Source organism: Meleagris gallopavo, chromosome 2 (genome assembly GCF_905368555.1).
Source record: "Meleagris gallopavo chromosome 2, MGAL_WU_HG_1.1, whole genome shotgun sequence".
Lineage (NCBI taxonomy): Eukaryota > Metazoa > Chordata > Aves > Galliformes > Phasianidae > Meleagris > Meleagris gallopavo.
Genome location: NC_139405.1, coordinates 74,569,456 through 74,597,035, shown reverse-complemented (window position 1 = coordinate 74,597,035; position 27,580 = coordinate 74,569,456). Strand labels below are relative to the sequence as shown.

Genomic DNA, 27,580 nt, shown 5'->3' with positions numbered 1-27,580 from the left:
GCGCCGTGGGATCCGGGTCGAAGCTCCCGTGCGCGGGGCTTCGCTGATTGTGCTGCACTGTTCGCTGAGACAGCTGCCCCGTCAGTCACAGGAGGCCCTGCGATGGCACCTGTAAGAGGCAGAGCCACGAACTGCCCTCAGGCCTTTCGGATCTGGGGCATCGCAGCCCACGGCACCACCGCGAGCCTCAGCGCTGGCTGACAGAAGCGGCCGAGTTCCGAATGGAAGCAGCTCGCACCGCAGCACCTCACCCAAAGCACCTGAAACGGGGGCGGGGCCGGGCCGGGGCGCGCAGCAGCGCGGGTGGGCGGGCTTCGGCGCAGGGGGCGGGGCGCAGCCGCACCGCTCTCCTCACTTTGGCGCCAACTGCTCAGAGTTGGGGGTCGGGTTTGTGGACGTCGCGGCTGTGGACGTGCGCTGCGTCCGCTGCCATTGGCTGCAGCCTCTGGAAGCTCCTCCCCCTCGGCGCCCGGCCTGCTGGACGAGCGGCGGCGGCCGCCTGCGGGGCGTCGCGGGTTGGGGCTGACCGGTGGGTGCGGGCTTTTTTTTTTTTCCTCTCTCTTCCTTTCCCATTTGCTCTCTCCTCTCAGTGCTGGGGGTACCGCTTTCTTCCTTCACATTCGGCTTGATTTCGGCCGGCTAGGGCTGCCCCGCCGCTCCTTAGCGCAGCCCGCCCGAGGTGTGCCGCTCCCCGGAGGCCCTCCCTGCCCCGAGCGCTCTGTGCGCTTCGTGACGGGACTCGGGCGGGCCGGAGGCGGCGGTGGGGTGAGGCGAGGCCGAAGGGTTGTGGCTGCTCCCGGCGGCGGGGCCGTGGCCGGGGCCTGCCCTGCTGGGCCGCGCTGCTGCCACGGGGTGCCCGCACCCTGTGAGTGAGTTTCGGGGCTCGGGTGGAAGGCACGGAGCTGCAGCTCGGTTTGGTTTGTGCGTGTCGGGCAGCAGGAGGGAAATCCGAGTTACGCAGTGGTATGACTGGCTGGGGAAGGAATACGGTCAGACCAGTTAGGACGTCCGCATGACGAAGTTTCTTTGTAGGATGTTTATTCAGTGTATGAGAACGAAGATACTGCTGAAGGCCTCACCCTGGAAGTCAGAATGGTTCTTTGTGGGATGCATAGCTTCTTGTTTTCACTCCTGATCAAGTTCTAAGCATGTTAACCTTGATGTAAGAGTTTTGACAGTTTGGTTTTGTCTCTTGTTAAAGACCAGTTGTAAATGTTGCTCTTCTGTATGCTTCTGTTTTGCAATGGTGTTCTTAAATTGTTGGTTAATCAATTGTCTTTCCTCTTTTTGTTTGTAGATGGGGAAGCCGTAGGGAGTTTGTATCATGGCAGCAGATGAGGATGGACTGGGACTGTTTGATACCCGCTGTGCTGGTAAGATGAGTTTGCATCTCGTTCTGTTTGGCAAATAACGCATGAAGTATTACATAGGTCTGAAAGGTACTTAATAAAAACAAAATTGAAATAATGTAAGTTGGGACAAATGCTGTTAAGCTGTAGTTACTTAGCATGAAACAGTCTCAGTGTGAGCCACATCACATCATTGAGTGGTGAAGTTCTGGAACAGGCTGCCCAGAGAGACTGTGAATGCCCCATGCCTAGAGGTGTTCAAGGCCAGGTTGGATGGGGCCCTGGGCAGCCTGGTCTAGTATTAAATAGGGAGGTTGGTGGCTCTTCGTGTGGCAGGGGAGTTGGATATTCATGATCCTTGAGGTCTCTTCCAACCCTGGCCATTCTGTAATTCTGTGATCAAATCAGCAACGTTGCATTTGCCACCCTAACTGATGCATTTATGTTTTGGGTTTCTAATACGTTGCCAAAGTGTCTGCAACAGGCCTTTCACCTTTACCTTATAGCATGTGATTTAACCTTCCTCATCTCTGTATTGGGTAAGTTGAGAGGTTTGGTCCTTTATTTTTTGTTCTTACAGACAAATGCCCTGACTTCAGATCTAGTATAAACAGTCAGGGTGCTCCAACGTTGTGTCCAGCTGAGCAGTTTGTTGATCTGATGCATTTGTGAGATCCCCAACCTCAGAAAATTGGTGGATATTGTTGTATTTCTTAAATGTAATAATATTTGTTGCAGAACTGGAAAGATTCTCATGTAGGAGATGAGAGTAATAAAGAGGCACTGGAAAAAGATATGAGGAGAGTCTGGAGAAATGTAGATTGAAACAATTTTGCAGAACCAGTTAGAATGCGAATAGACGACAAAATTAGAATCTGAATTATGACACAGACTATTGAAATGCTTCCTGTTACTTACTGAGAATTACTTCTTTTAACATTAGTGGGTTTATGATTCAAAATCTTTATCTTTATCTGAGCTGTATAACTTCTGGATTCATTGTATTCCAGAAAATTGTTTCCAGTTCAGACCAAGTCAGCTTTGCCAGTTGTTAATTTTAAATTTTACTTAAAGCCATAAAATTTGCTCATGGACAGGTCTTGTGAGATTTAGGAATTGATCTTTATTTGCCCTCAGATGACTAAAGACTGTTTCTCCATATAAACTACTGCTACTATTCTGTAGTGTTCTAGGATCATGGCTATGTGTAGAAAGTTAGAAGTTGGAGTTTATAAAAGTTTTACTTTGTTGCTCTTTTTTCTTCTTACTTTAGCTGAAGCATCCCCCTTTAAGGAAGGTGATGAGAGCTCAGTGGATATTTATGATGGTTTGGACAGTGGCTTGACAGTTCCTGGTAGGTTGAATGAATCTTGTTAATTGCGTTGAAGTATTATAGTCTTGCTTTTTAGGCTGGTTTCAAGCAAGACAACATTTAGCATTAAATTTACATTTAGCTGGGCTGACATGTGCTTCAGTGACCTACTTACGTAAGTTCAAGGCATACACATTATACACTGTGTAAATATGGCTGAGAATTCTGAAGTATTTTACCTAAATGGTTATAGTATAGTTTTCATGCAATGCTGGTTATTTTAAGAGACTCATGAAGTGGTGTAGAGAAACTTCAGCTGTTCTGTCTATGCCTCGCTGTTAGACATTTTACCTTGGGAAACACACCTTTCTTCTGTATTTCTTAAATAGCTTCAAGACCAAAACCAACAGTCTCTGATTACTAAATCACCAGTGAGAGCTCCAAAACGTACTTTGTGTTATACGTTGCATTCAGTAGGTCCTTTTAATCTTTAATGTTCAGAGTAATTTCATGTGCTAATGTAAGTTATTTTTCTCTTTTAACTTCTTTGAAGGTAAGAAAGAAACAAAATTTCAATATGTTCTTTTTTTTTGGATTTTTATAAGGCAGTTTAATGAAATGCAGTTTTCTCGTATTTAAACATGTGTTTATTATCCTTACATCTGTGAGTGCATTGAATGTTTATGGAAGCACTATACTGCATCCTATAGATGTAAAACATTTATACATCTATTTCTCTTTCCATTTTGTATTTGTTACCACAGTTAAGGGTATTCTCTTAGGTCTTATTTCAGATACCGAGATACACTGTTGTAGAAGTGATCCAAGTAGTAGTAAAGTAACGCAGTGTAGGCATGTCATACATCACCAATGATTTGATATAGTCTAGATCTGAAGGATCTCCTCTTAATTTAAAAGGAAGACTGGTGAGATTTTTGTTACGTGCAAGTAAGGTATTATTCATGTGTCCTCTTGCATTGTGCTAATACTCTGTATTATTTGGACAGTATTGTCCAAAGAATCAAAACAGTTTTGATAGCTGACTTTATTTGTTTGATTGTAAATTAATCTGTATTTCAGAGGTGTCATAAATCAGGTCCTGTCAGTAATGTGTATTTGGTAAACAGAGCGCACAGACTGAATGAAGAAAGAGCTCTGTTAGCTAAATAATTCATGAGCTTTTTTTGTTTTTCTATTTCGTTGAAACTAAAGCAAGGGAGTTTATTTTTGTGAGGGAATATAAAGCAGTACAGGAGGTTTTCACTTTCACATTCAGCACAAGAAGCACAGTATTCAACCTCATACCAACTCTATAATAGTTCATTTTTTTCTTCCCATTTCATTCTGATCAACTGAATTGTGTTTCTGAATGTGTGTTCTGAGTATTCTTTCTATTGTTAACTTATTTTCAGCTGCAAGCATTCAAAAGTCAGGTCTAATTAAAAGCTGAATAAATTGTAGCATGTACATATTTATTCTAGCTTTCTACTAGCTAGTGGCGCTGGAATTCTGGAACTTTAGGTTACTGCTTTGAGTTGTTGCTTTGTAAATTAGAAAGCCTTATTGTGAGCTAGCCCTCTTTTGACTTCATACAACTTAGTCACAAAATGCGCCCTCCTCTGTTCTTAGAGGTTCTCTTAATCTATAAATTTTCTAAAACAATGTTTTTGAGTTGAACTTTAGATTTCTTTGTTATCTTTTATATTGATGTAAATTGGATCGTGTATTTCCAATAAAAACTAATACAAAAGTTGAAGTCCAAAGTGGGGATTTCTTCAGATAAGGTCATGTTCTTCTCTGTGATACAATGCAATCTACATAGAACTTGTTTTTTTTTCTTTATGTGATGTGTTTTTCTTTCTACAGACAACTCTACTCCGAATTCAACACCAGCTGGCAACAGTTTAAACTTATTTGATGAGATATTAATTGAAGAAGGAACTGCAAAGGAAGCATCTTACAATGAGGTGTGGATTAATGTAACAAAATATATATATATATATTTTAATCTTGCAAGAAATGTTTGCTAGTGTGCTCATGTTATTGGGAAGATAGGAAAACCGCTTTTAAATAAAGGAATGAAAACTTTTGTTTTTTCATAAGCTGTTAGTCAACAAGTTTATCAGAATCAGTAAATCTTTCACCCTATCTATGGCATAGTTAGCTGTTCTCACTTAACATCCTTTTGCATGCAGTTGTATCAGTACAGGGAATATTTGTTTCTACTTGTTCAACTCTTTGTGCAAGGATGGTCTTGGCATTTCTTGTAAGAAGTTTTACCTAGCTAATGCAGATAGGGTGTGAATTGATCTCATATGTCCTTGAGACTAAAAACAACTATGCAATAGTTGTAATCTCAACTAGAGCAGGTCTTTTGCAATCTATTTCTTTCAGTCTAAGTTTGATTTTTAGATAATTTTCTATTATGAGTATGACTTTCCTTAACTATTTTGTATTATGTAAAACCTGATAAAGTTTCTGTCTGTAAGGCTCTTGAGAACTGCTTGCTTTACACAGTCTTGTCTTTCACAATTGTATGGCTTCCTATTACAGTCTGGCATGTGACAATTGGGCAAGCACACACAGATTTTCTCTTACGTGAGTGTCTGCGATGTTTTATTGAGTTTTATGACTGTTGGAATGTGTTGAATCTTTTCTGTCTTAATATTGGCATTAGAGTTGTAGTTTTGGAAAAACAGAGCTTTGAAATATAAACTGTGGTGTTGACTAATAATCTAGAAGAGTAACTTTGTGTAATTATGTCTACTTCTGTACTGTGAATTCTTCTCTTTGACAGTTGCAGGCAGAGTATGGAAAATGTCAACAGCAAATTAAAGAGCTGATGAAGAAATTGAAGGAAATACAGGCACAGGTACTGTAGATCCAAGAGCAACATTGTCAAGATTTACGTAAAGCAAACTGAATGTTGCCTTGAGAGAGTTAATTTCATATTCTTTCCATAATTAATTAAATCGGTGATTTGTAATGCACATCTGTAAACTCTTAAGACAGTGATTAGGACAGAATCAACAGGTAATTTCGCTTGCTTTATGGTGATGTGTACTGTAACACTTGAATTGCTTAAAAAAGCTGACTTCTATCTCTGATTAAAAAATAAGCATGTCAAACAAATACTTAAAAAAAAATATAATAATAAATAAAAAATCTTTGGTTAATTAAAATCTTCCTGTAATGCAGTAGGGAGGTTGCAAAGTACGCAAGCTATCAGAACTGGAAGAAGATAGCTGTATCAAGCAAGTGCCATTTTGATAAGGCTGAACTGCTCTTCACATTGAGCTAGTATCTGCGCTGTGCCATCCCATATAATTAGATTATCTTGGGCAATTCTGCATCTTCTTCTATTGTGTGTTACAGATAAGTTGAAAAGATTCTAAGCTTTAAATGGTAAACAATTTCTGCTATGACACTTCTGAATTGTTTTCTACAAAATTTGTCTGTTCTTCTGAGCAGGCCTTGCTGAGAGCAGTTATTAAAAGAAGCTGACTATAGAACTGTCAGATAGGATTCTAGAACGTTCCATCTAAAAATGCTAGAATAATAGGGTGCTCAAAATTGTATTAGATATATTCTGTTTTTATCTGAAAGAGCTTAATGCCACATTCGATATGGTGACTGAAAGCAACAAGTAGAGTGAAAGAATGAAGCAAAAAGGAGGATTGTTGTCTTTTAGCTTTATGTTTCTGATTTGCTTGTTTGGTTTTTGGTTTTTTTTTTTTGCATATTTCAGTTTTAATAATTTGTGTGCTTATAACATTGCAAGTACTTACCAAGCACATAAACAGAAATGAGTGATATTTTGTTGTTTTCAGTTTCTTAACAATTAAAAATGATAATAATAATAACACTCTTATGTGGGTCTCAGCAATTCTGACTTCTCCAAAACATTTTTTTTCACGTGTTCTATTGTCAGCTTACACATAAGATAGGACTTTTTTTTTTTTTTAACGATTGTCTTGTGGTGTGCTTTGTTACATATTTGGTTTCCCAGGCTAATTCTCATGTTCTCTTTTTTCCCTTCTCCTTTTGCTATTTAAAAATAGAATATCATTCTACAGAATGAAAACCAAGCTCTTAAAAAAAATATTTCAGCACTTATCAAAACAGCAAGAGTGGAAATTAACCGTAAGGATGAAGAAATCAGTAATCTCCATCAAAGGTACAGTTAGAGGAACTTCAAGTGTTTTTTGTCTGATCATGTTTATGTACTTGTTATAAACCTTTTATGTATTTCAAGTGAAGTAATTACAAAGTAAATAATTTGGTAGTTTATGTGTGGCTTTTTTTTTTTTTTTTTTTTTTTTTTCTGAGTGAACTCTTTGATTTGTAACGTAGAGAACAAAATACAAAGGGTGACCACATTTCCTTTTTTGTTTTGTTTAGTCACCCATTCCAGTTGGGTTTTCTAACCGCTTAGCATGTTTCATTGCAGGTGTTTTGTATCTTTCAGCTTTGAAACTACTGTATTTTTACAGTCACAGACAGATGAATTCCATGAAATTTTTCAAGTAGTAAATGGACATAAGTAAGGAGAAAATACATGAAAATATTTTCTCCAATGGTGAAAGATAGTAGTTAGAAGGTTTTCGGTACTTTCTACTAGACATAACACAAGAAAGATTTTCGGATATTTAAGTGTGGATAGGAGAGTAGTTGAGCATAAGATTTTTTTATTTTATTTATTTATTTATTTATTTTGATTGCTTGAACCAAAGTAGTGGTCCAAAGTTCAGGACTCCTGTCTTATGACCTGCTTGTCAGTTATGCAGTATCAGCCACATCATTGATCTGTTGTGTTTCAGTTTGACCTTTGGATTTTTCTTGCACCAAAAGGTGTTGTGAAGAAGTTAGATCATTTGACATTACTTGCTAGAGACTATATATTTGTCAACTATGCAATGTTTTCTAATTCAAGAAAATTGAGAAATTATCAGATTGAGAACAAGAGGTTTTATCGTGTAATTCATTCAGTTATTGGCTTTGATACACTTTCAAACCTTTTGAGTGTAATTTTTTAAAAATATATTCTTGTTTTGAATATTCATCTTCACCAAAGTGCTTTCAAATTCTATTGCAATACCTTCTGACAGTGATGAAAATTGATAAATAAAATATTTTTTCTAGCTATTTTAGAGGTATTCATTATGGAAAATCTTGAGAAAGTGGCACTCTAAGGTCTTAGAAATATGTGTTGCCTGCTATATGATCTATAATAAATTATTTCACCTTAAGCTTCCTGTCTGTCTGAAGACTGCTTTGAGGGAAATGATTAGTGGTTATTTAAAAAAAAAAAATGCTTGGATACTGACATTCGCCACACGTGAATCCAGATATAATGGTAAAATCTTGTCAGTATATTATAAAATTAAACAGAAATGTAGCAATGGGTTTTGGATTACAACTGCAGTTCTTTCTGAAGCTCAGTTCTTATTGCACAGTTGCATATTCTTGGAATATAGTCATGTTGCAGAATACTGGTTGTTACATATTTAAATTTACTATTTTGTTCCATGAGCAGTGTGCTGTTTCAAAAAGCAAACCCAATCCTGTTTTGTTTTGAAGCTGAAGAACTAATTCCTTACAATTGGACACTGGAATCACGATATAATTTCAGGCCAAACAGAATGCCTATGTGTAGTAACTACTTCATCCTTAACTAAAAACAGAGGTTCTGTATTTGGAGGTTGCTGCTATCATTTTTTGTCATGAATTCTCTTTACTTCCACACGGATTAAACACAATCATTCTTGTGAGATAGTGGAGGGTATTAAAGAAAGTTGACGTCGTCTTTAATTATATAATTGTGATGGAGTGCTTTGTTGAATATGACAGAAATGTGTCTTTTTTTTTTTTTTGGTGGTGAGGTAGCTTTTATGAGTACTTTGAGTAGTGAGTAGGAGTTCAGATTATATATACAGACTGCACGTGCCTTCTTCTATTTCACTTTTTAATTTCTTTTCTTTTTAATATGATGACCTTAGAGCAGTAATACCTGGCCTTGATGAGGCTCAATTATTGTAATTTATTAATTTTCTGCAGCTTGCATGAAGTTCCAACTTCAGAAACTTGTTTGCTTAGTGAGTGGAGTAAGCACAAGTCGCTATTGTTTTGGCTGTCATTTTATGAAGCACTAAACTGTTGAATTGTGCTTTTTTATCATGAATATTGCGAACAGTGCGTATGTGGATTTAAAAGAAAAAAAAATCTTAACAGAAGGCTTTCTTGGTGGACAATGAAATACTACTTTAAATTACTGAAGCATTATTTCAGAACAAATATGGTATTTTTCCACAGATCTTGCTTTTTCTTTACATTAATTTAGTTTGGAAAATATGTATACAAAATATATTATTTTACTGTGTGCTAAGAATAAAGTAGAAGTTTAATAACTTCATATGTTTTCTTCAACTTGAAGCTGGAAGAAAGGTTGACAAGTTTGTAGAAAAAGGTGGATTCATTATAATTTGACTTCAGTTATTTTTAAATAAATTTCAAAACTTAACATGAGGATTTCTTTTCTCTGTATACATAGACTATCAGAATTTCCCAGTCATCGAAGTGGCTTCGCCAGGACAAATCTTCCTGGATCAACTAATGGAAGGTGCTCTGAGATGTGTAAGACAAAAGATTACAAATTCAGATCTTCTGACTTAGGTGACAGTATAAAGATGGATCATAAAATGAAAAATGACTGTTCAAAGGATGTGTACCACAGTTATTCATCTCACAGTGTGGAGAATGGGAAGTCTAGCTCTGATAAAAGAAACACTCCATATGTACTGCGATACCCTCCTGAAGAGCTCTGTGGTGATGGTACTCATATATGTCCATCAAACCATGACCATATTTCCAACAAGGATAACAAAAAGGAAAAAAAAGAAACAAAAAGTGATGAACAGTACAGTAGGGGAAATGTCAACAAATACAAAAGAGAAGTACATCAAAGTACTGGTAACAGTAGTATTTGTAATAATACCGATTGTGAAGAAGGGAATTCAGATCCTCATCAGAAGCTGAAAGCTTACTCAGAAAAGACTAGTAAAAATGAGTTGCAGCAAAAAAATCAGAGCATAAAAGTCAAATGCAGCCCATCCACAGAAAGAAAAGTAGAAAAGTGTGTTTCTTCCTGGGATAAACAAACTACTGATAAAGACAGATGTCAAGCAAGAGGAGAATTATATGCAGGTGAGAGATCACTGAATGTAATGAAGAAAGACATTAAAGTGCATGATAAAGATGAAAAAAACTCTAGCCAAAAAATTAAACCGAATGAAAAACCACAGGAGCAATCAAGGAGGTCTGGTAGAGGGAATAGTCCATACTCAAAGAATGAACATTCAAAGACTCTTCATGAGTCACGTAAATGCCGTGTGGAAGAGTCCAGAACAGGAAGAGACATCAACTGCAAGAGAGACAGAGGAGCAAATGATCATAGTTCTCGAGAAGGAAGGTCTTCACCTTCTAATTCCAGCAGCAGAGAGCATAAATATGCACGCTTTAAGGAAAACAGTAGTAGATATGAGTGGGAAACAGCACATTCCAAATCAGAGAAGCACAGAACTGAAGAAAAAAGGAAAAGGGAAAGAGAAAATCAAGATGAAAATAGACATTCTAGAAGTGAAAGAAAAGCTACAAAAGAGGTTTCTCACCAACCTGCAAAAAAATCTAAGAGAGATACAGATATAAAAAGTGAGAGAAACAAGTCCTGTAAGTCAGAAGAAACAGCCAGAATTACAGATAGTTTAAAAGACCCTAAATTTCCCCAAACTAAAAATCACTCTGTGATGAAAAGTAAAGACTTGAAACTCAGCTTTATGGAAAAGCTGAATTTAACTCTTTCTCCTGCAAAAAAGCAATGTCTTTTGCCAGCTGATGAACTTAAAGCACCTTCCCAAATGGCTACGGATGAAGGAACTACAGAGTTTACTTTGCATGCAGGTGTGGTAGATTCTGCCCACCCTGTTAACTCTGGTGCTAAAGAGCAAATTAATTTAACAGTACAAGTTCCAGATGCTGCAACTAAAGTCAGTGCGGAACCAACACTTCCTATTTCTATCAGTGCTGAAAGTGAAGCCTTGAAAGTAGCAGCAGCAGATCCAGCTCAGTCTGAAGCACTGTCAGCAGTGACAACCTGTGAAGTGAACTCAAAAACCTTACAAGAGCCAGTAGTGGACTATATACAATCCCAAGCCTTGCTGGGAGCAGCAAAGGTACTGATTCCTGATGAGATGCCAACTGAAACTTTGTCATTATCAGCAGCAGAGGCTTGTGATCCAATTGAATTAGAAGCCTCAGCAGTGTCTGTGACAGATCTGAATCACCCTGAAGCTTCCTCTCAAGAGGTGGCAGGAAGCATGGCACAGTATGAAAACTTGCCTGTAACAGTATGTGTGATGCACAGTGATAATGTGCCAGCAGCAGAAATGGGACAATCTAAAATGCACAGTGAAGGTATGGGAACCCTTCCTGAGTCAGCAGTGGAGAAGGAAGAGGGAAATGACGTATGGCTAGCTGCTGACACAAAAAACTCTTCAGACCACCAGGACTCTCAAAACCTTGTCTTATGTAACCGGGAAGCCAGAAGTTCTGGTGATTTGGAATCATGTGATAATGTGGATGATGCTAACAAAACAAAACAAGAATCTTCAGTGGAAGTAGTGAAGGACAGTGATCATTTGTCTGTAGAAAATCTTGAGCATCCTGTTGAGAAAAAAGCAGTCTGTGGAATTAGTATGAATGCATCTCAGTCACCTGACAAAACTGTTTTAAATAATATAGAAATACCATTGGTTGACCAGAATGCTTGTGATATGGAGCTGGACTTGACTGATACTGGTACAACTGCATCTTCATCTATAAGCAGTGAAATGTATCCTAGAACTAAAGAGAGAGAACCTAACCCAGTATCTGTTGATGATGACAGTTCAATACTGAGCATTGATCTCAATCACTTGAGGCATATTCCAAAGGCTATCAGCCCACTGAACAGTCCAATACGCCCTTTGGCAAAAGCACTTAAGATGGAAAGTCCCTGCAAAGGTCTTGTGAAGAGTTATAACAAAGGTATTCATATGTTCTAATTTGTTTTAGAAATAGAAACTTAAAAGATGTATTCATGGAGAGCAGAAATTACTTTCTTTTAACTGCTTTTTCAAAAATACAGATTGTTTCTTCTTTAGCTGTGTAAATCACAACGGTCTTTTTGTTTATCACAGAACTGTTCATTGCTAACGTCAAGATTGTACTGATTGAACTGCGGTGCAAGCAAAATTGGAGTTAGTCACTGCTTAAAACTAAATAATTGAAATAAGAGATAATACGCAAATGTCTAAAATGCGTGTGTATATATATATGTCTCTTACCTGTTGTTACTTCTGACTATGTATATTAGATCTTTCTGGAATTTTAGAGGCAGGAGTAAGTTAGGATCATATTTTTTCAGTGTTCAGAGAAGAAATAAATGCATGAAGAGGGTACCTAAGACTCTCAGTTCTTAGGAGTGTCAGCCAAGAAAAGTCTCTATTTGGATAAATTTCACTGTGAATTTTTAGGTGTGTTTTACCATTGTGAGTCATTTAGTGGAAAAAAAATAGAACAAAAGAATATACCGATAATAATAAGCTGACTCCTAAACAGGATACCAGGAAGATAAAATACAGTGACAGCACTCAAAGAGAAAACAGGCAATCTAAAGTTTAAATATTTTCCTTGGCTAATCTTTAAAACTTCTTGTAGTGTCCTGATGCAACTAATATTTTTTCTTGGAAGTTTTGACTTTCGAGAAGAGGAATGGGAGAATAGCAGTAAAGTTCTGTTCCGTGTGTTTTAAGTCATAGTGTTTGTTTGGTTTGGAGTTTGTTCTTAGTATGGTTTACTCTCAGATTCTGTCTCCTGTATTTGAGAAAGCTACTCTTTCACATGCGGATTCCTTTAGTGATTTACGTTTTATTCCTACAGTAGTTTATATTCTTTGAACTGCCAGGGGGGTACATGAGGGCAGAGTAGATTAACATGAAATAAGTGTTTTTCTCTGGTTTTATTCTTAAGAATCATTCCTGTCCAGAGCTTACAGCCATATTACAAAGCAATGACTTTGATCTCTGCAGTTAAATGCCTCGTTGTCTTTGTGATCTAACTAGTGACACACCTGTCAAATGTTTTACGTGTGTTAAATTGATGGGAGATCATGGCTTCTCTTAGCCTTGAAATTCAATACTGCCATCTCTGCTATTCTGCAGGACCTACATTAATACTGTATTTTGACTGCTTTCGTTTTGTACATCTAGTTTGTCAAAATACCAACTTGATTAGTTTGAGAACACATTGAACCTTGTAAAACTGAAATGGAGGCAGTAAAGAAATATTGTTTTCCAACTGTAGAGTCTGTGTAAACATTTTCAAATACTGCTTGAAAACATTAAATTAAAGTTAATTTTATAATGAGATGGAATTCAGGTACAGTTATGTACCAGATGAGAAGTTTGTTAGAGGTCACTAAGCAGTCTAATCTATGTGAGATTGAACATAAGAGTTTTATTAACTAGTGTCCAGCAAGCCTGTAATTAACTGTGAATCTCATTAATCAATACAAATGCATTTGAGTGGATTTTTTTTATACACTGGAAATTAGCTTGCTTTGTAGCTAATTGTAATTACTTATTTTCCTTAACTAAGTAATGTTTGTTTTGAATTTTAAATAATTACTAAATTATTGAATCTATAAAAAATATAAAACATTTAATGAACTTGTGAAAGAGCCTTTCCTTTCACATATGCCCTATTTTTATGATTCAAGAACCTGAAGTTGAGGTTTTTCTCAACATCTCTTTAAAAAATGAAAAACAAGAAAACTTTTTTATCCCATTGTATTTCTTTATGGTCCTGGTAATCTTAAATGCATGAACGATTGAAATAGGAGTTTATCACATATGTAGTGGCTAGTATAATGGGCCTCTCTTTGTTCAGTAATTTAGTGTATTGACGGAATTGAAGTGTTGAAGTAGTTCCTTCTTGTCTGTAGAGGAAAATTTAGGTGAATGCAGACAGTAGGGCATTTATATTGCTCCTTTTGTTTTCATAATAACATTATTAAAAGGAAATCAACTGTAAATCTGTAAATTAAATGTAAATCTCAATCCAAAATGATGTCAGAGTTAAAATTCAGCTTGTGCAGTGTTCAAAAAAGTTGTTAAAGTGAGTGGAAAAGTTCAAAGCTAATGGAAACTTGGAGATTTTTCTCTTTTCGATGGATATGTTTGTAGGAAAGATTATGCATCTTTCGTGAAATGTGGAGTCCTTGTTGGCCCGTTCGAAGCTCAGAAAAATCCCATTCTGCTGAATGAGAACTGCCCAGAATTTACATAGCCCAAATTTCTTGAATTGTCATCAGCAGTTTGAAACAATCCTGAACAGTCATCTTGAAGAATAGAATTCTCCTTGTTTTTCTAGAAATATCTGTTTATATTCTTTATAATTATTATTAAACTGTTTTCTTTTTATAGATTTAATTCCTGAAGGTACAGTTGTCATCTGTCCCTCAAAGAATTTGTCAAAGGAGGTAAATAAAGAAAATCAAAAGCCTCTTAGCCTGTCTAATGCACGCTTAGAGGTCGAGTCCCGGCTGAGTATCTCTTCAGATGAAATAGAAGAAGGAGAAATCGTAAGTAGTGATGAAGATGAGGAAAAATCTAAATCAGAAGGACGCTCTGAAAATCCAGAAAAGACGAGACCAAAAACTTCTCCTGAAACACGGAATTTGACCAGCAGCCCACAAAATCAAAAGAACAAAACTATACATTGCAATGAGGATAATGGAAAATTTGTTTCTGTGAAAGGAAATATGAAGAACAGAGAGAGACATAAAAATCAGACTTTCAGATCTTCAGAGGAAATGAAGAAAAATAAAACTGTGAGCATTACTTGTCTTGAAAAAATAGTTCAAGTTATAGTTGAACCTTCAAACATACAAGAAATCATGCAAATGCTAAGAGCGATACGAAAGCAGATGAGGAAAAATTATATGAAATTCAAGGTACGCTTCCCAGTTCAGCATTTTCACAGAATTATTGAGTCTGCTATCATAAATTTTACATCTTTAATAAAGCACCTGAACTTTTCCAAGATGTCTACATCAGGTGAGACATTAAAATTGAGTATATGTGATATTATAGAGTCCAAACTCAAGCAAGTTAAAAAGAATGCGATAGTGGACCATCTTTTTGAACAACAAGTATCAGATATGAAAAAACGGTTATGGAAATTTGTAGATGAACAGCTTGACTACTTATTTGAGAAGGTGAAGAGAATCATAGTAAAACAATGTGATGTGATAAAGCTGGGAAATGAGAGTGAGGAAGGGAAGCTTGAAAGAACAGGAAAACAAAACCACAAAATCAGTCATAAAAATGATGCGCAGAGATCTAGGAAAAAGTCTCTGAAAGTCGGATCTCAAAAACCTCAAGAATATATCCTTTCTAAGCAGTCTGTAGATTATCAGAGACCTAAGTGTCATCATGAGAAGAATAAAACAGATGCACCAAAAGCTGCTTTCACGAAATGTCTTAACTCCATTGATAACACAAGGAATTCTCAAACCAAAGTGCAACCCACTAAGGAGAATAATTTACAATGCACTATCACTCCATTGAAAGGCGTAAAACATGATAAAGAAGGATTCCAGCAATTCAGAGATGCTAACAAGTCTGATCTTAGTTATGACCTCCTCACAGAACAACAAGCATCCACTCTTACGTTTAATCTTGTAAGTGATGCTCAAATGGGTGAAATTTTCAAAAGTCTGTTGCAAGGTTCTGATCTCTTGGAAAAAAGTGGTAACAACATTGACAGACACGATTGGGAGTTCAGGACACCAGAAAAACAGTTTTCAGATAATCATAAATGTAAAACGAATCCTTCTGAATTAGTGCAAAGGATTGCTCCAAAGGAGGTTCATGTAGAATCTCGATCCATAGAGGATATTAGCTGGGCTGTTGTTTCACCTATACGAGCTCCACCTTTAACTTCTAGGCTTCAAATGTCTGTTGATCCAGATGTACTAGATGAAAGTTGTATGTTTGAAGTTCCTACAAGTGCAACTTCATGCAGAGAAGATGAATGCAGTTTACAAAAGAGTAAATCATTTGTTTCTTCTATCCTCCTTGAAGATTTGGCTGTTTCCTTAACTATTCCATCACCTTTGAAATCAGATGCTCACCTCAGCTTCTTAAAATCTGAGAATAATTCTGGCTCAACTCCTGAGTGTGTCCTTAGTGCTCATTACAGTGAGGATGCTCTTCTTGAAGGGGAAGATGCCACTGAACAAGACATTCATTTGGCTTTAGAATCTGATAACTCTAGCAGTAGATCAAGTTGTTCTTCATCATGGATGAGTCGTCCTATTATTCCTGGTTTTCAGTGTCGCTCCAGCCTGCCAATGCAAGCAGTAATCATGGAGAAATCCAATGATCATTTCATTGTAAAGATTAGGCGTGCAGTGCCAACTATCACCCCAGCATCTGATCAGATTGCTTTAGTGAAGGAGGCAAGGGCATCTTCAACCAAGAATGATAAAGAAGAAATGAGAAATGGTGAAAAAGGAAGGGGCAGGCAGAGCACTATAGCAGCTACTTTGCAGGAAGCTGTCAAACCGGATCTGCTTAAGACGGATCAGTTACCTTGTGTCAGCATTAGAAAAGAGCAGAATCCTGCCTTACCTCATCTTCTGAAGGAGTCTCAAAGTAGTGCTGAAAAGGAAGAAACTACCCTCTTGCTTGGGCCTCATAAAAAGCCTTCAAATGTAGATAGCTGTGACACTGAAAGCCCAAATGAAGGCTCTGAGCAACCTCAGACACACAAATTGGAAGTATCTGAAAACATAGATGGAACAAATGTTGGATCCCAAGCTTCTTTTTCTGTTGGTTGCAGTGTAGTGTCAGACTTAACAAATGATAGTGCTAAAAAGACTTCATGTTTTGCAGTGGAATCTGCTGCAAATAAGAAGAGTCAGCAAGTTTCTACAGGAAACTCAGAAATCAGGGATAAAAAAGAATTGGAAGAGTGCTCCGATGCATTCATAGACTTAACAGAAGACCTTTCCAATGAGACCATAGCAAGTGAATGTAATCTTGAAGAAAAATCCACTTTGGATACTGATAGAGGTTGCCAAATAAGCATAGATGACAAAACTAGTAAAAAACGGAAGAAGGAAACTGTTGAAGAGAATTGCAACTTAAAAAGACAACGAAAAGAAACTGAATCAGCGGATGAAGGCAGCAATGGAAGTGATGTAAAATCTGAAGGGATAAATTCAGGACAGAAACAGTGTCACAGCAAGAATAATGAGTTGCAACAAAACAAAGATGCTTCTCCTTTGTCCTCGGGGGCATCATCACCTGGTCTGTATGCCAAAAACATCATTAAAAAGAAAGGAGAAGTAGTAGTTTCCTGGACGAGGTAATAATTTCTGTTTTCATCTGTTCCCTTTTACTTGTTTTGTATTTTAATCTAGGTGATAAACTGGAAAGTGGGGAAAAGTATATTTAGGTGGTACAACATAGTACTACGTGCATACTTCATAGCAGTTTAGGAGCTTCCTTCTGTCTGTGCCAAATGGCTTTGTGAATATGATTTCTTCCCTTACAGTACCGCTGAATGGTACAAAAGTCTATTTTATTCTTTTTCTTAGGAATTGTCCAGCAGAAAGCAAATTTCAGAAATGAGCTTATTTCCAGTAATTCTATTAGCAGCCTTTGGAAGAGAACAGCTTTTCATTATTTTTTTGGGTAGGTTAAATCAGATTTGCCATAAAGAATAATGCTTCCATACATCGTAACTAATTCTTTCACTTACCTATATTTTCATGGCCTGGGCATTCTTTTGCTTTTGTGTTTAAAGCTTGTAGGTAAATGTAGTCAGCCTACTTTATTCACTGCAATTTTTGGTTCCCCTGCCCATTTCCTTGCTGATCCAAAAATTGCACCCAACTTCTGCAAGAATGGAAGTCTTTGATGTTCCTACAAGGCCTGGAAGCATTGGTAACTAGATAAAGGAGAAAGGACAAAGATTTCCCCCTACTGAAAGCATGAGAGCAAACTGTTCTGCTTGGGAATCTGTGCTCCTCCATCTGCAGAAATGTACTAGTCAATTGTTCAGCCCACGTACTGTTTGGCAACGCATGCTGTATGTGCTAGTTACCACCCAGTTAATAGCATGTACGTGACAAATGGGGTGGCTGTGTAAGGTGGAGATATGTGCAATGTTATTGTGTGGGAACATAAAATAAATCTTTGAGAAGCTCTGTTTAGCACATTTTTATGTTCTTGCTGCAGCTTTATAAGATCTGTGCTTTGTGTAGAGGCTCCTAAAACATTCATATACATAGTTTTCTGAACTAAAGTTCGGATACAAAAGAAGTTTTGATGTAGGATTTTTAAAAGAAATAACTCCTTCAGGGAAAAAAAAAAAAAAAAGACTGAAAGCTATTTGGACTTTTTTCTCTTAAACACGCAAAACAAAAAGATTTTCCTTATGGATGTGAACAGGCTTTTTCTGTCTCAGTCTTTGTCCATCTTTGAACAATGCCTAAAAAATATATATATATATATTTAAATAAAGAATTATTATGTTGGGTTTTTATTCTGTGGAGTGAAGGAAATTAAATGTAGTTTATTGAATTATTGTAATCAAAGATTCATTATGCCCATGATGCAGTGGTAGCATCTGTATACATTTTACAAATATCTAAACAAATTAACAGAAGAAACATCAAATCAGTGAGATGCTTATTAATAGTCTCCAGGTCCTTCTTTTCTCATTTGAATTGTAGATATGCTCTGAGTGTGTTTGTTACATTAGGCTACTTATGGAAGTGAGATACATCTCTATTTAATCTCTGAACTTCAGTGGGCCTTCGATAAAAGTTGCTGCCTAAACATGCGAACTGAGGAAAATCTGCCTCAAAATACAGATCCCTTTGGAACTGAGGAGATGCTTTCAATTGAAGCTTAGGTTTTTGCTTTAGAAGCATGAAAATATTTATAATTATTTTGGTTTGGGGCTAACTCTTATAATAATCCTGCTGTTCCTAACAGGATAATATAGTCTTGCTATTGATTGTTTGTACTGATTCTGTTATTATGTGTCAGAAAAGGGGAGAGTCCTCTTAACAGTTCATCGCTCTTATTTGAATTCATGTTTTGTAGTTTGGAAGTACTTGTATATACAGAAATATATATACAATTATATTTTTATATGGGCATATGTACAAAACTACCTTAAAACTTCAAAACTCCATTTTTGCTATAGAAACGACGACCGAGAAATTTTACTGGAATGTCAGAGAAAAGGACCTTCAAGTAAAACCTTTGTTTCCTTAGCCACTAGGCTGAACAAAAGCCCAAATCAGGTGGGTAATAACCATTCTGATAATTGATAATAACTACATCAGTACTTTTATGATTGCCATTGAACTAAGACCTAGAGAGATCTTCTGGTAATTAAAAGGGTTGTTTTTTTGTTTTTTTTTTTAAACTCATGTCTTTTATTGGGGAGTTCTTGGAAAAAAGAATCCTAGATTCTCCCAGTTGTTGCTTTTTTAAAAGTATGTGTTAACAGAATATTACGGTCCTGGAATCCATCAGCACCTGTTTGATTGGTACTTTAAAACTGCTGCATTCAGAGCAAATTTCTGTCATAACTGATTAGAAGTCTTCGTTCTTTCCCTGTCTAACCTTCTCATGGGAATGAAGCCAGTGTTAAACTAATAGTGACATGTAACTCTTCCTTGGTGAACCTGGAGGCAGTTTCATAATCAAAGCTGTAGGAAGACTTCCTTGGAGTACAAATCCAGTTAACACAGTGGTTTTCTTAAAATTCTCCCCTTAAAATTTAATAGAAGCAAAAAAGCACAAAATATTTTTTAATATTTTTTTTAAACAAACAGAGAACTTGTGGTGTCAGATCAGTCTGTTTGTATGGAAATCCGTAACATGCCTTTTTTGTTTTCCTCTAGGTTTCAGAAAGATTCAAGCAGCTTATGAAGCTATTCAAGAAATCCAAGTGCAAGTAACTTACCACCATGCTGCTTTGTGGCTATAGGATTTAACTGTACCAGCAATGATGGACTACAATCACTGGATTTGTGTGATGTATGTAGGAGGAGGTATCCAAGTTAGCATACTAAGTCTGATAAATCTGTGCTCTGAAATGTTTTGCCAGAGCAACAGAATAATACAGAGGAATCTGGCTGAGAAGGAATGCGTGTGTGCAAATGGTGTAGTATCATTTCAAGGGAGTGACATCTCATGTTGGTTATATGCATTCTATAAGTAAGGAGAAGAATGCAGTCAAGTGGAAATGGTGGCTTCTGCTTGTCTTGGCAGAAGTACTCTGTACGGTGATGTCAAACTGTGATTTTAAAGCATAAGAGTTCTTTGGAGTCGAGTTAAATAATGCTGGAAAATGATAAACATCCTGTCTTGGTTATGTGGAAATGTGAAAACTGGTACTTTAAGAAGTTAGGCTTTTTTCTTTTAGGACAAGCCAACATAATGATTGCAATAATTCCAGAAGCTGCTTATCCAGTAATTGAATTCTGATAGGAAAAAATAGGTTGTTTTTCACTATTTTGTCAGATGCTCATTGGTGTGTTTCAAGGAGAGGAAATTTGGCCTTGAGTATAGGATTTGTCTTCAACTTTAAACTTGCTCTCTAAGCCACTTGATGTCTCCTGTGTTCCAACTGAAAAAGATGAATTCATTTATTTGAGGATATCCATCTGTCTCCACTGATAATGGGGGAGGTCTAGACAGTTGACCTCGACTAGACTCCCTAACCTTTAGATTTTTAAAGTCAAATAAAATGAGTCCCAACTGCTGTGACACAGTGGAGCCAGCCATTAAGTCGGTAACCAGTTTTTCTGTTTCATCTAAATTGTGAAATAGTGACAAGTATTCGTTTAACAAGAATGATTGTGCAGTTTAAAACATCTTGCAGATCTGCTGACATTTAAAATGAGTTTGTGCTGAGTTTGTATAGCTGAATATTCTTTTTCTTTCAAGAAAAACATAGACATTTATCTTCTCTAAACCACATCTTGGAAAGATTCCTAAGTTAGTTTAAATTAAGCTAATTTAGGTCAATAGGCCTTCTGCAGAATGAGCACTTCATTTAGTTTCCAAAAAAAAAAAAAAGAAAAGAAAAAGAAAAGCTTTTTTTTTTTTAATTAATTTAGAAACAGACCTTTGCAGTTTTACAAAATGTTACTTTATGCTAATTAACCAGGAGAAAAACTTTTATTTTGAATACAAGCAATCTCAAAAGCTTGTCAATTTAGTATGTTTTGACAGCAGTGTATGTACGGTTACAAATTGTTCAGTACATCAGAAATTCATGGTGTTTCATCTTAAAGGATTCTGATAACTGCCTCTGGTTTTACTATACATACTAGAAGTGTGTAGCTATTTTTGTACGTATCTATATATACATTGCTGCTTTATCCCAAGTTTCTAAAAAGCTTTCCTTCCTCCCTGTAAGAAGCACCCCTGCAAGTTGCACAGGTCAGGCTTGTATTATAAATACGTTGGAGTTTGAGGTTTTTGTTGCTATTGAAGATCAGAATTGCTGTAGTTTTCATTTAGTTGGAACATCTGCTGAGATGAGCTCGAGTTCATTTAAGAGCCCCACTTACACGCACCGCCTCTGAATTTGGATTAAATTGCATTCTTACAGAATTCAATGAATGCTTCTTGAATTTCAGGATAATGGTTTTTGGCTCACTTCCTGAGACGTAGTAACTAGCAGGACAGACTTTTCACTCTATTCAACCATCAGATAATTCATCAGCGAAGTTGCCACTGATACCTCTGGAATATTGTAAACGTGACCTATGGAACTGACTGTCATGCTGCCAAACAGTGGATAGTTCTGATTTTAGGCAGTGTTCTGGGAGCTCCTAAAAGGAATTACTTGCGTAGGTTGTAATGTCAGTTCTGGCAGTCTTCCATCTTGTATGCTTGCTTCTAAAACATTTGCATTTGGTGAGCGAATGTCATCTTCTGAGCTGCATAGGCAAGACCTGGTTAGTGATTTCAGTTGGGAGATCAGTGTACCTGTTAATGCTTGTTTTTTTTAAAAAAAACAAAACAAAACATTTTTTACAATTGTTTACTTACTGAAATTTAAATTTAACTGAATTTGTTCTCAGAAAAATGCTGCTCTGCAAGCTAGCTAATGTTTGTGGAATAATCAGACTCGAGTATTTTTATAACCATATCTTTATAGATCAAAACGTGCACAATACTGAAGGCACTGAGGGGAATCAGCCTTGCTACTTAAGTGCTTTCTCTCTGTCTTGAGAAAACAGACAGTATTTTATTATGAAGTTGTTTATTCCTTGTTTGTGTGTATTTACTTTCTTATCTGTACAGGTTGGGGTGGGGGAGGGTTGGCCTTCGATTCTGACTTGGATTTCTTTTTTTGTAAATTATGAAACTTTTTTTTAATGTTCTGTCTATTGTAAGTATTTGTACAGATTCCTGCATTGTCATGTAAAATATCCTGTGTGTGTGTGTGTGTGTGTGTGTGTATATATATATATAAATATATGTAAAAAATAGAGCTTTGTTTAGCCAAAGATGATTTTTTTAACTATATGAAGCGCTGGGTTTATTTTGTATAAACTAGTTTGCTTACTGTAAAAGTAATGCAAAAAATAAAACTGTAAAATTCACAGTTATGTTCTTGTTGAACTGAAGTTGGCTCAGAGTGTTCTTGTAGCATTGTTTGTGATTTAGTTCTTTAGTAGGGATTTTGGTACACGTATGCAAAAATTACTCTCTGTAAATCTATAGCCTCATTTGTGAAACTGCAGGCAAACAAAAACCTTTTCCAGAACTGCTGGCCAATGGCGGGGTAACTACAAATACTGTGAAGCAGCACTAAAATTGACTTCTGTTAGCTTATGTAACTGAGTAACTATGATGATGTTCTGACTGAAAAACATGGAGGTAATCAGCCTTTGCTCTCATACAACTACTGCTTCAATTATGTACTGCTTATTTTTTATGAATTTAAGTGCATCAGAAATTGAACAATTTAATGAACTACAAACCATTTATGAATTACAACCCATTCCTGGCTTCCCAAAATCATTGCCTTTTTTATTGAGGAAAAAGACAGCTTTTTGTATCTAATACGTGTTTTTTTTTTTTATCCTGAAAGAGTAAAAGGCATCCCTTTGAGAGTCTTACTCCACTTACTGCTAGTGCAGACTATGCCTCCTTTCATCCAACACGCACATTTTTCCAGTATTTGGTTTAAAAAATTGTAATTGACACGGGTATTGGAAGATTGTCCAGAGTAGAAGTTCATACAGGAGGGTTTATGGAGGAGACAGAGGTGTACATCACAGTGAAAGCATGGGATCAGGTACTGAATTTTGATGGATTTCTAAGGCCTACATAGACTGTTGCCAGCTAGCTGTTTATGTAGAATAGTAGACTGGAGGAATGTCATTTCTTTAGGCTCCGGTGCAATGCTTTAGCTGCCAATCTAGCACTCTACAGCTCTTTACTTTCTTTTAGCTAATTCTCTTTGTTCTAAAGCCAGTTGGAATATAGTCTTTACCAATTCATCTGCACGCAGTAAAGCTGCATTTCTAAAGCATGCCAAGAAGCAGATTTAAGGAATTCTTAGCTTTCTTGGAAGAATTTATGAAGTCAGTCAAGATGTTTCAGGAGTAAAGTTGGCTTTAATAGCCAAAAGGCCAACTACAGTCTGGGGTGCCTTAGGCCCAGCGCTGCCAGCTGAGTGAGAGAAAGGATTGTCCCACTCTACTCTGCGCTGTGCATCCTCACCTCAAGCACTGCTTGCAATTTTGGGCACCTCGATATAAGAACATAAAGCTATCAGAGAGCATCCAAAGTATGGCTGTGAAGATGGTGTAAGATCTGAGAGCAAAATGTATGCGCGTCTGAAGTCCCTTTATTTGTTCAGCTTGGAAAAAACCAAACTGAGGGGAGGCTTCATGATGGCCTACAATGGGTTCTTCTTGTTGCTGGTCCTTGAGTCTCCCACCAGATTCAGACATGCTTCTGCTTTTCCAACTCAAATGGGTTGCAGCAGGCAAGTGATAAGTTTGTGACTCTGAAGTTCATACATGCAGACACAATCATCTGCCTCCTGCTAACATTTACACCGTAAGCTGCTTTCACCTATGACAGATGTTGTCATACATGTTTCTTGAATGGGTGTTGAAGAAACATTTAGATGTTGTACTGAAGAACAGGAGTTATTGGGAAATATTGGTGATAGGTGAGTTGTTGAACTGGATGATCTTGAAGATCTTTTCCAATCTTATTGCTTCTATGATTCTATGCTTATAACAAGAGTTTCCTCAGATACCACAAATTCTTTCTCACCTCCAAATGCAAAAGACTACACGAAGACCTATGTTTCCCTACCACCACTCCATGTACCCTGGCCTTTCTTCCCCTTCATGCGTAATTAATTCTACAGTCCATTAGCAAGCTTGCACGAGCAATCCTTTAACAACACCAATTACTGTGTTGCTAAAGCAGAAACATGGCGAATTGTCCCTAGGCAGCCTGCTGTCACCTTCCCTGCCCTATGAGAGGCTGACACCTAATGCCATGGCTATGCTGAGGGCTGAGTAATGGATGCTACCTGTCCTGATGCTGTCACCTATGAGAGAGAGAAGATGGTGGCACAAAAATGTGCCAAGCTGCAAATGAACTGCTTCAGCTGGGAGCAGCAAAGCATGTTCTTCATCAGGATGTGTAAATCACAGCTGATCAGTTTTCAAGTTACTTTACTGAACAGAGCAAAAGAGGATGCTGCCATCAGGCATCACCAATGCTCTCTGGTAAGGGACACCAGGCTTCGGTTGCTCTGACTGAACCTCGGAGGCCTTGTAGCCAAATTCAAAAGAAGCAATGTGAAAATACAGTACTAATGATAGGCATGAGAGAACATTGTCCTGAGAGAGAGCGTAAGGGAAGAAGCATATGGATGAGAAAGGCCCTGGGAGGTCTGGCTTTTTGGGGTGAGTATTAACATGTCTTTCAGGAGTAGGGAGTGTAGTGCTACCTCCCTTAAAGCATTTGAAACATACATGAACTGTATACCTTCTGCGTTGTACTGAGGCTGAATAAAAGGTATTATCACCACCTTGTTGCTGCAGGGAAAGGCTCTGAACACAAACACAGCTTTCAGAGAGACCATTGCAGCCTATGCCAGAGAGGATTCATTGCTATGTATATTGAGCTAACCACAAAAGAGTGAGGGTGGTACATTGTGAGAACAAGTGGGAAAACCCTTAGGGAGAAAAGACTGAAGTGGAAAACAGTCCTGCACCTTTTAGGACTGAAGTGTATGTATTTTAACTCAATTTTTAGCTTACAAGTGTGGGTGAAGGACAGAGACATCCAGATAGGATGCAAAGGAATCTGGCTAATGCAAAAAGAGAGATGCTGACAAGGGTCGAGAGGAAGGAAAGGTCAAAGAAAAAATTATTTGGGGTTTCCATAAAGTACAGGACTGGATGTTTTTATTATCAGAGCCTCATCTCTTGTGTCTCTGTAGTCTCAAGAAATCCTATTTTAGGAACTCGTGATCTTTTTTTAGGTCATGTCTCTCACAGATGCGAATCCTGAATGGTCTTCAAGAGTGACTGTAACCTAGCTGAAAGGTTCCTAGCAATGAAGGCCTATGTTTCTGAACAGCTTAAGTCTAGGTGACTCCATTTGCCTCCAGCAGATTAAATTAACTCACCAGGCAACAGAGTATGAAATCGGACATGACCGATCGATTCTTTGGCATTGATTCAGAGCAAAACTAATGGAATGTAAAGAAAATGCAGGAATGTGTATGACTCTAAAAGGTGCTCATTTATTTGTTTTACAGAAGAAAATGTAACTTAGGATATGGGTGGAGACACAGTGTTCGAAGAACTCAACATGACGATGCATAGGGACTTTACAGACTATTGCCAAATAAATAGAGCCTCAAGGGAATAGCTTTGATAGATGCCACTGACTAAAATAATTGCATGATAATTTTGGCTAGAGGCACCATCCTATAATCTGATGGTTTAAAATCACATGCAGAGTTTAGACTGTGTGATCCAAGCATCCAGACACAAAGAACGGAGAAGTCTGCTCCAAGTGCCACATGTACTCTTTGGCATTGAAAAAAAAAAAGCACTGTGAAGGAAGTTTTCCAAGCTACAGCCTTCAGCAGCTCTACATGCTCCTACAATGTTTTAAGAACGAATAATCAAAGGCTTTCTCTTAAGGTAAGCAAGCAGAAAAAGAATCTGCCCAGGAAAATCTGCAGAACAGGCAGATACCTGTCAGACTGATAGCAATTCAAATTAAAAACAAGAGTACTTGCATCTTAACATTTAATCTTTTTGGGAAAGAAGTATATTTCAGTAAGGCTAGGAATTTATGAAGCCTGTTATTTTTTGCAGTTTAATTATATGATATTGTTCACTTTCAGTGGATCAACTTGGCCAGTTTGTGGATGTTAGCAGATTGGCAATTTTTAGGATGCTAAATGTGTATATCGCCTCTTTAGAAATGTAATGGCTGCAGGACAAAAAATGATTTCAGACAGTGACATATTTCATTTTGACCATCGATTCCAGTTCTATTTTAATTTATAGTTGATAAAATTAAGGAAGATTTAACTCTGCAAATCACCTCTAAAGAGATTCTGGCACAAATTTAATATAGAAGTGATTTGAATATTGGAAAGTGATGAAATGAACTTTAATAGAAAATGAAAAAGAAGTAAAGAAGTAAGGAGGTAAAGAAGTAAAGAAGTAAAGGAAGGAAGGAAGGAAGGAAGGAAGGAAGGAAGGAAGGAAGGAAGGAAGGAAGGAAGGAAGGAAGAAACGAACTTCCTCCATCGTCGATTGTGGATTTCCATCTGATTCTGATTATGTGGATGTATTGTTAATGTTTAAACTGATCACGTATAAATATTCAGACAGCCACAAACATAGTCAGAGAATGCATCCAACATAAAGAAACTTCAAACTGGCACTTTACAAAAGACTGTAGTTTTCTGGAATTTGGAAGCCATAAAATAATGGCAAATAAAATTTAAGTTAGAACCCTGAGGTAGAGACAACCCCAGTTGTTTTCAATATTTTATTACTGTGTTAGCAAAAGCATTCCAGGAACACAGCAGACTGTGGAATGCATTCACAAATACACTATTTGTAAATTTTAATTTCCTACATGACCTGAAGATCCTCAAGATATTCCAGAGAAGTGGCTTGGGTATCAAGCATCTTGCAGCTGAACATAGAACAGCTCAATGATTAATCAAAGAGCTTCTGGGAAACAGGTGGTTAAAAAGATCATCTCATACTTACAGCCAAAGATCTTCACAGCACTCTGATGTATTTCCTGCTTAATTTATTTCATATGTTTAAGCTTACAATCAAGACAGAATTTTAGTGATTCATAGAGGCTTTAAATGCACAAAATTCAAGATATGAATCCTGGATGCATTCTAAGTTTATGAATAAAATTCTAGACTAAGACTGTAAACGTACAGTTACATGTAAACTAGCTGTGTATTTGCAGTTTTGTATTTCAAGGCAAAAAAATGTGGACCGTTACATTAGTAGACTGGAAAATACTAAATGGATGACACTAATAATGCTACCATCTTATGGTACAAAATAAAAAAATTCTGTCACACTTCTCAAAACTTTCTCAAATAAATGAAGGCTTAATGAGTTGTTTCAGTTTTTTTTCACCCAAAGCCATAGCAGAGCCACAGACAGGAATGTAGTAGGTGTAGAATTAATTTATTGTTGGCAGTAGATTTGCAAAGTGAAAGAAAAAAAAATAAAAGTGTCTTCTTTCAT

The 27,580-nt window shown here is 37.2% G+C and overlaps 1 protein-coding gene across 7 annotated transcripts; it reads left to right on the top strand.

The window, feature by feature from the left end:
* Positions 1 to 367: 367 nt before the first annotated feature.
* Positions 368 to 22,424, top strand: CASP8AP2 (caspase 8 associated protein 2). Of its 7 annotated transcripts, XR_014881483.1 has the most exons (12): positions 368 to 529; positions 1,298 to 1,373; positions 1,856 to 1,888; positions 2,623 to 2,703; positions 4,528 to 4,628; positions 5,459 to 5,533; positions 6,723 to 6,838; positions 9,212 to 11,742; positions 14,181 to 17,130; positions 17,363 to 17,459; positions 18,982 to 19,081; positions 19,688 to 19,708. XR_014881483.1 is itself a non-coding variant. In XM_085217635.1 (11 exons), the coding sequence occupies exons 2-11, from the start codon at positions 1,325 to 1,327 to the stop codon at positions 19,742 to 19,744; spliced, it is 6,093 nt and encodes a 2,030-aa protein (XP_085073761.1). In that variant the 5' UTR covers positions 370 to 529; positions 1,298 to 1,324; the 3' UTR covers positions 19,745 to 22,424. The 7 variants fall into 7 exon arrangements, 6 of the variants coding, with proteins under 6 accessions (XP_085073761.1, XP_085073762.1, XP_085073764.1 ...); XM_085217635.1 differs by lacking the exon at positions 17,363 to 17,459 and having other exon boundaries at positions 370 to 529; positions 19,688 to 22,424; XM_085217636.1 differs by lacking the exon at positions 17,363 to 17,459 and having other exon boundaries at positions 370 to 533; positions 19,688 to 22,424.
* The last annotated feature ends 5,156 nt before the right edge of the window (positions 22,425 to 27,580 follow it).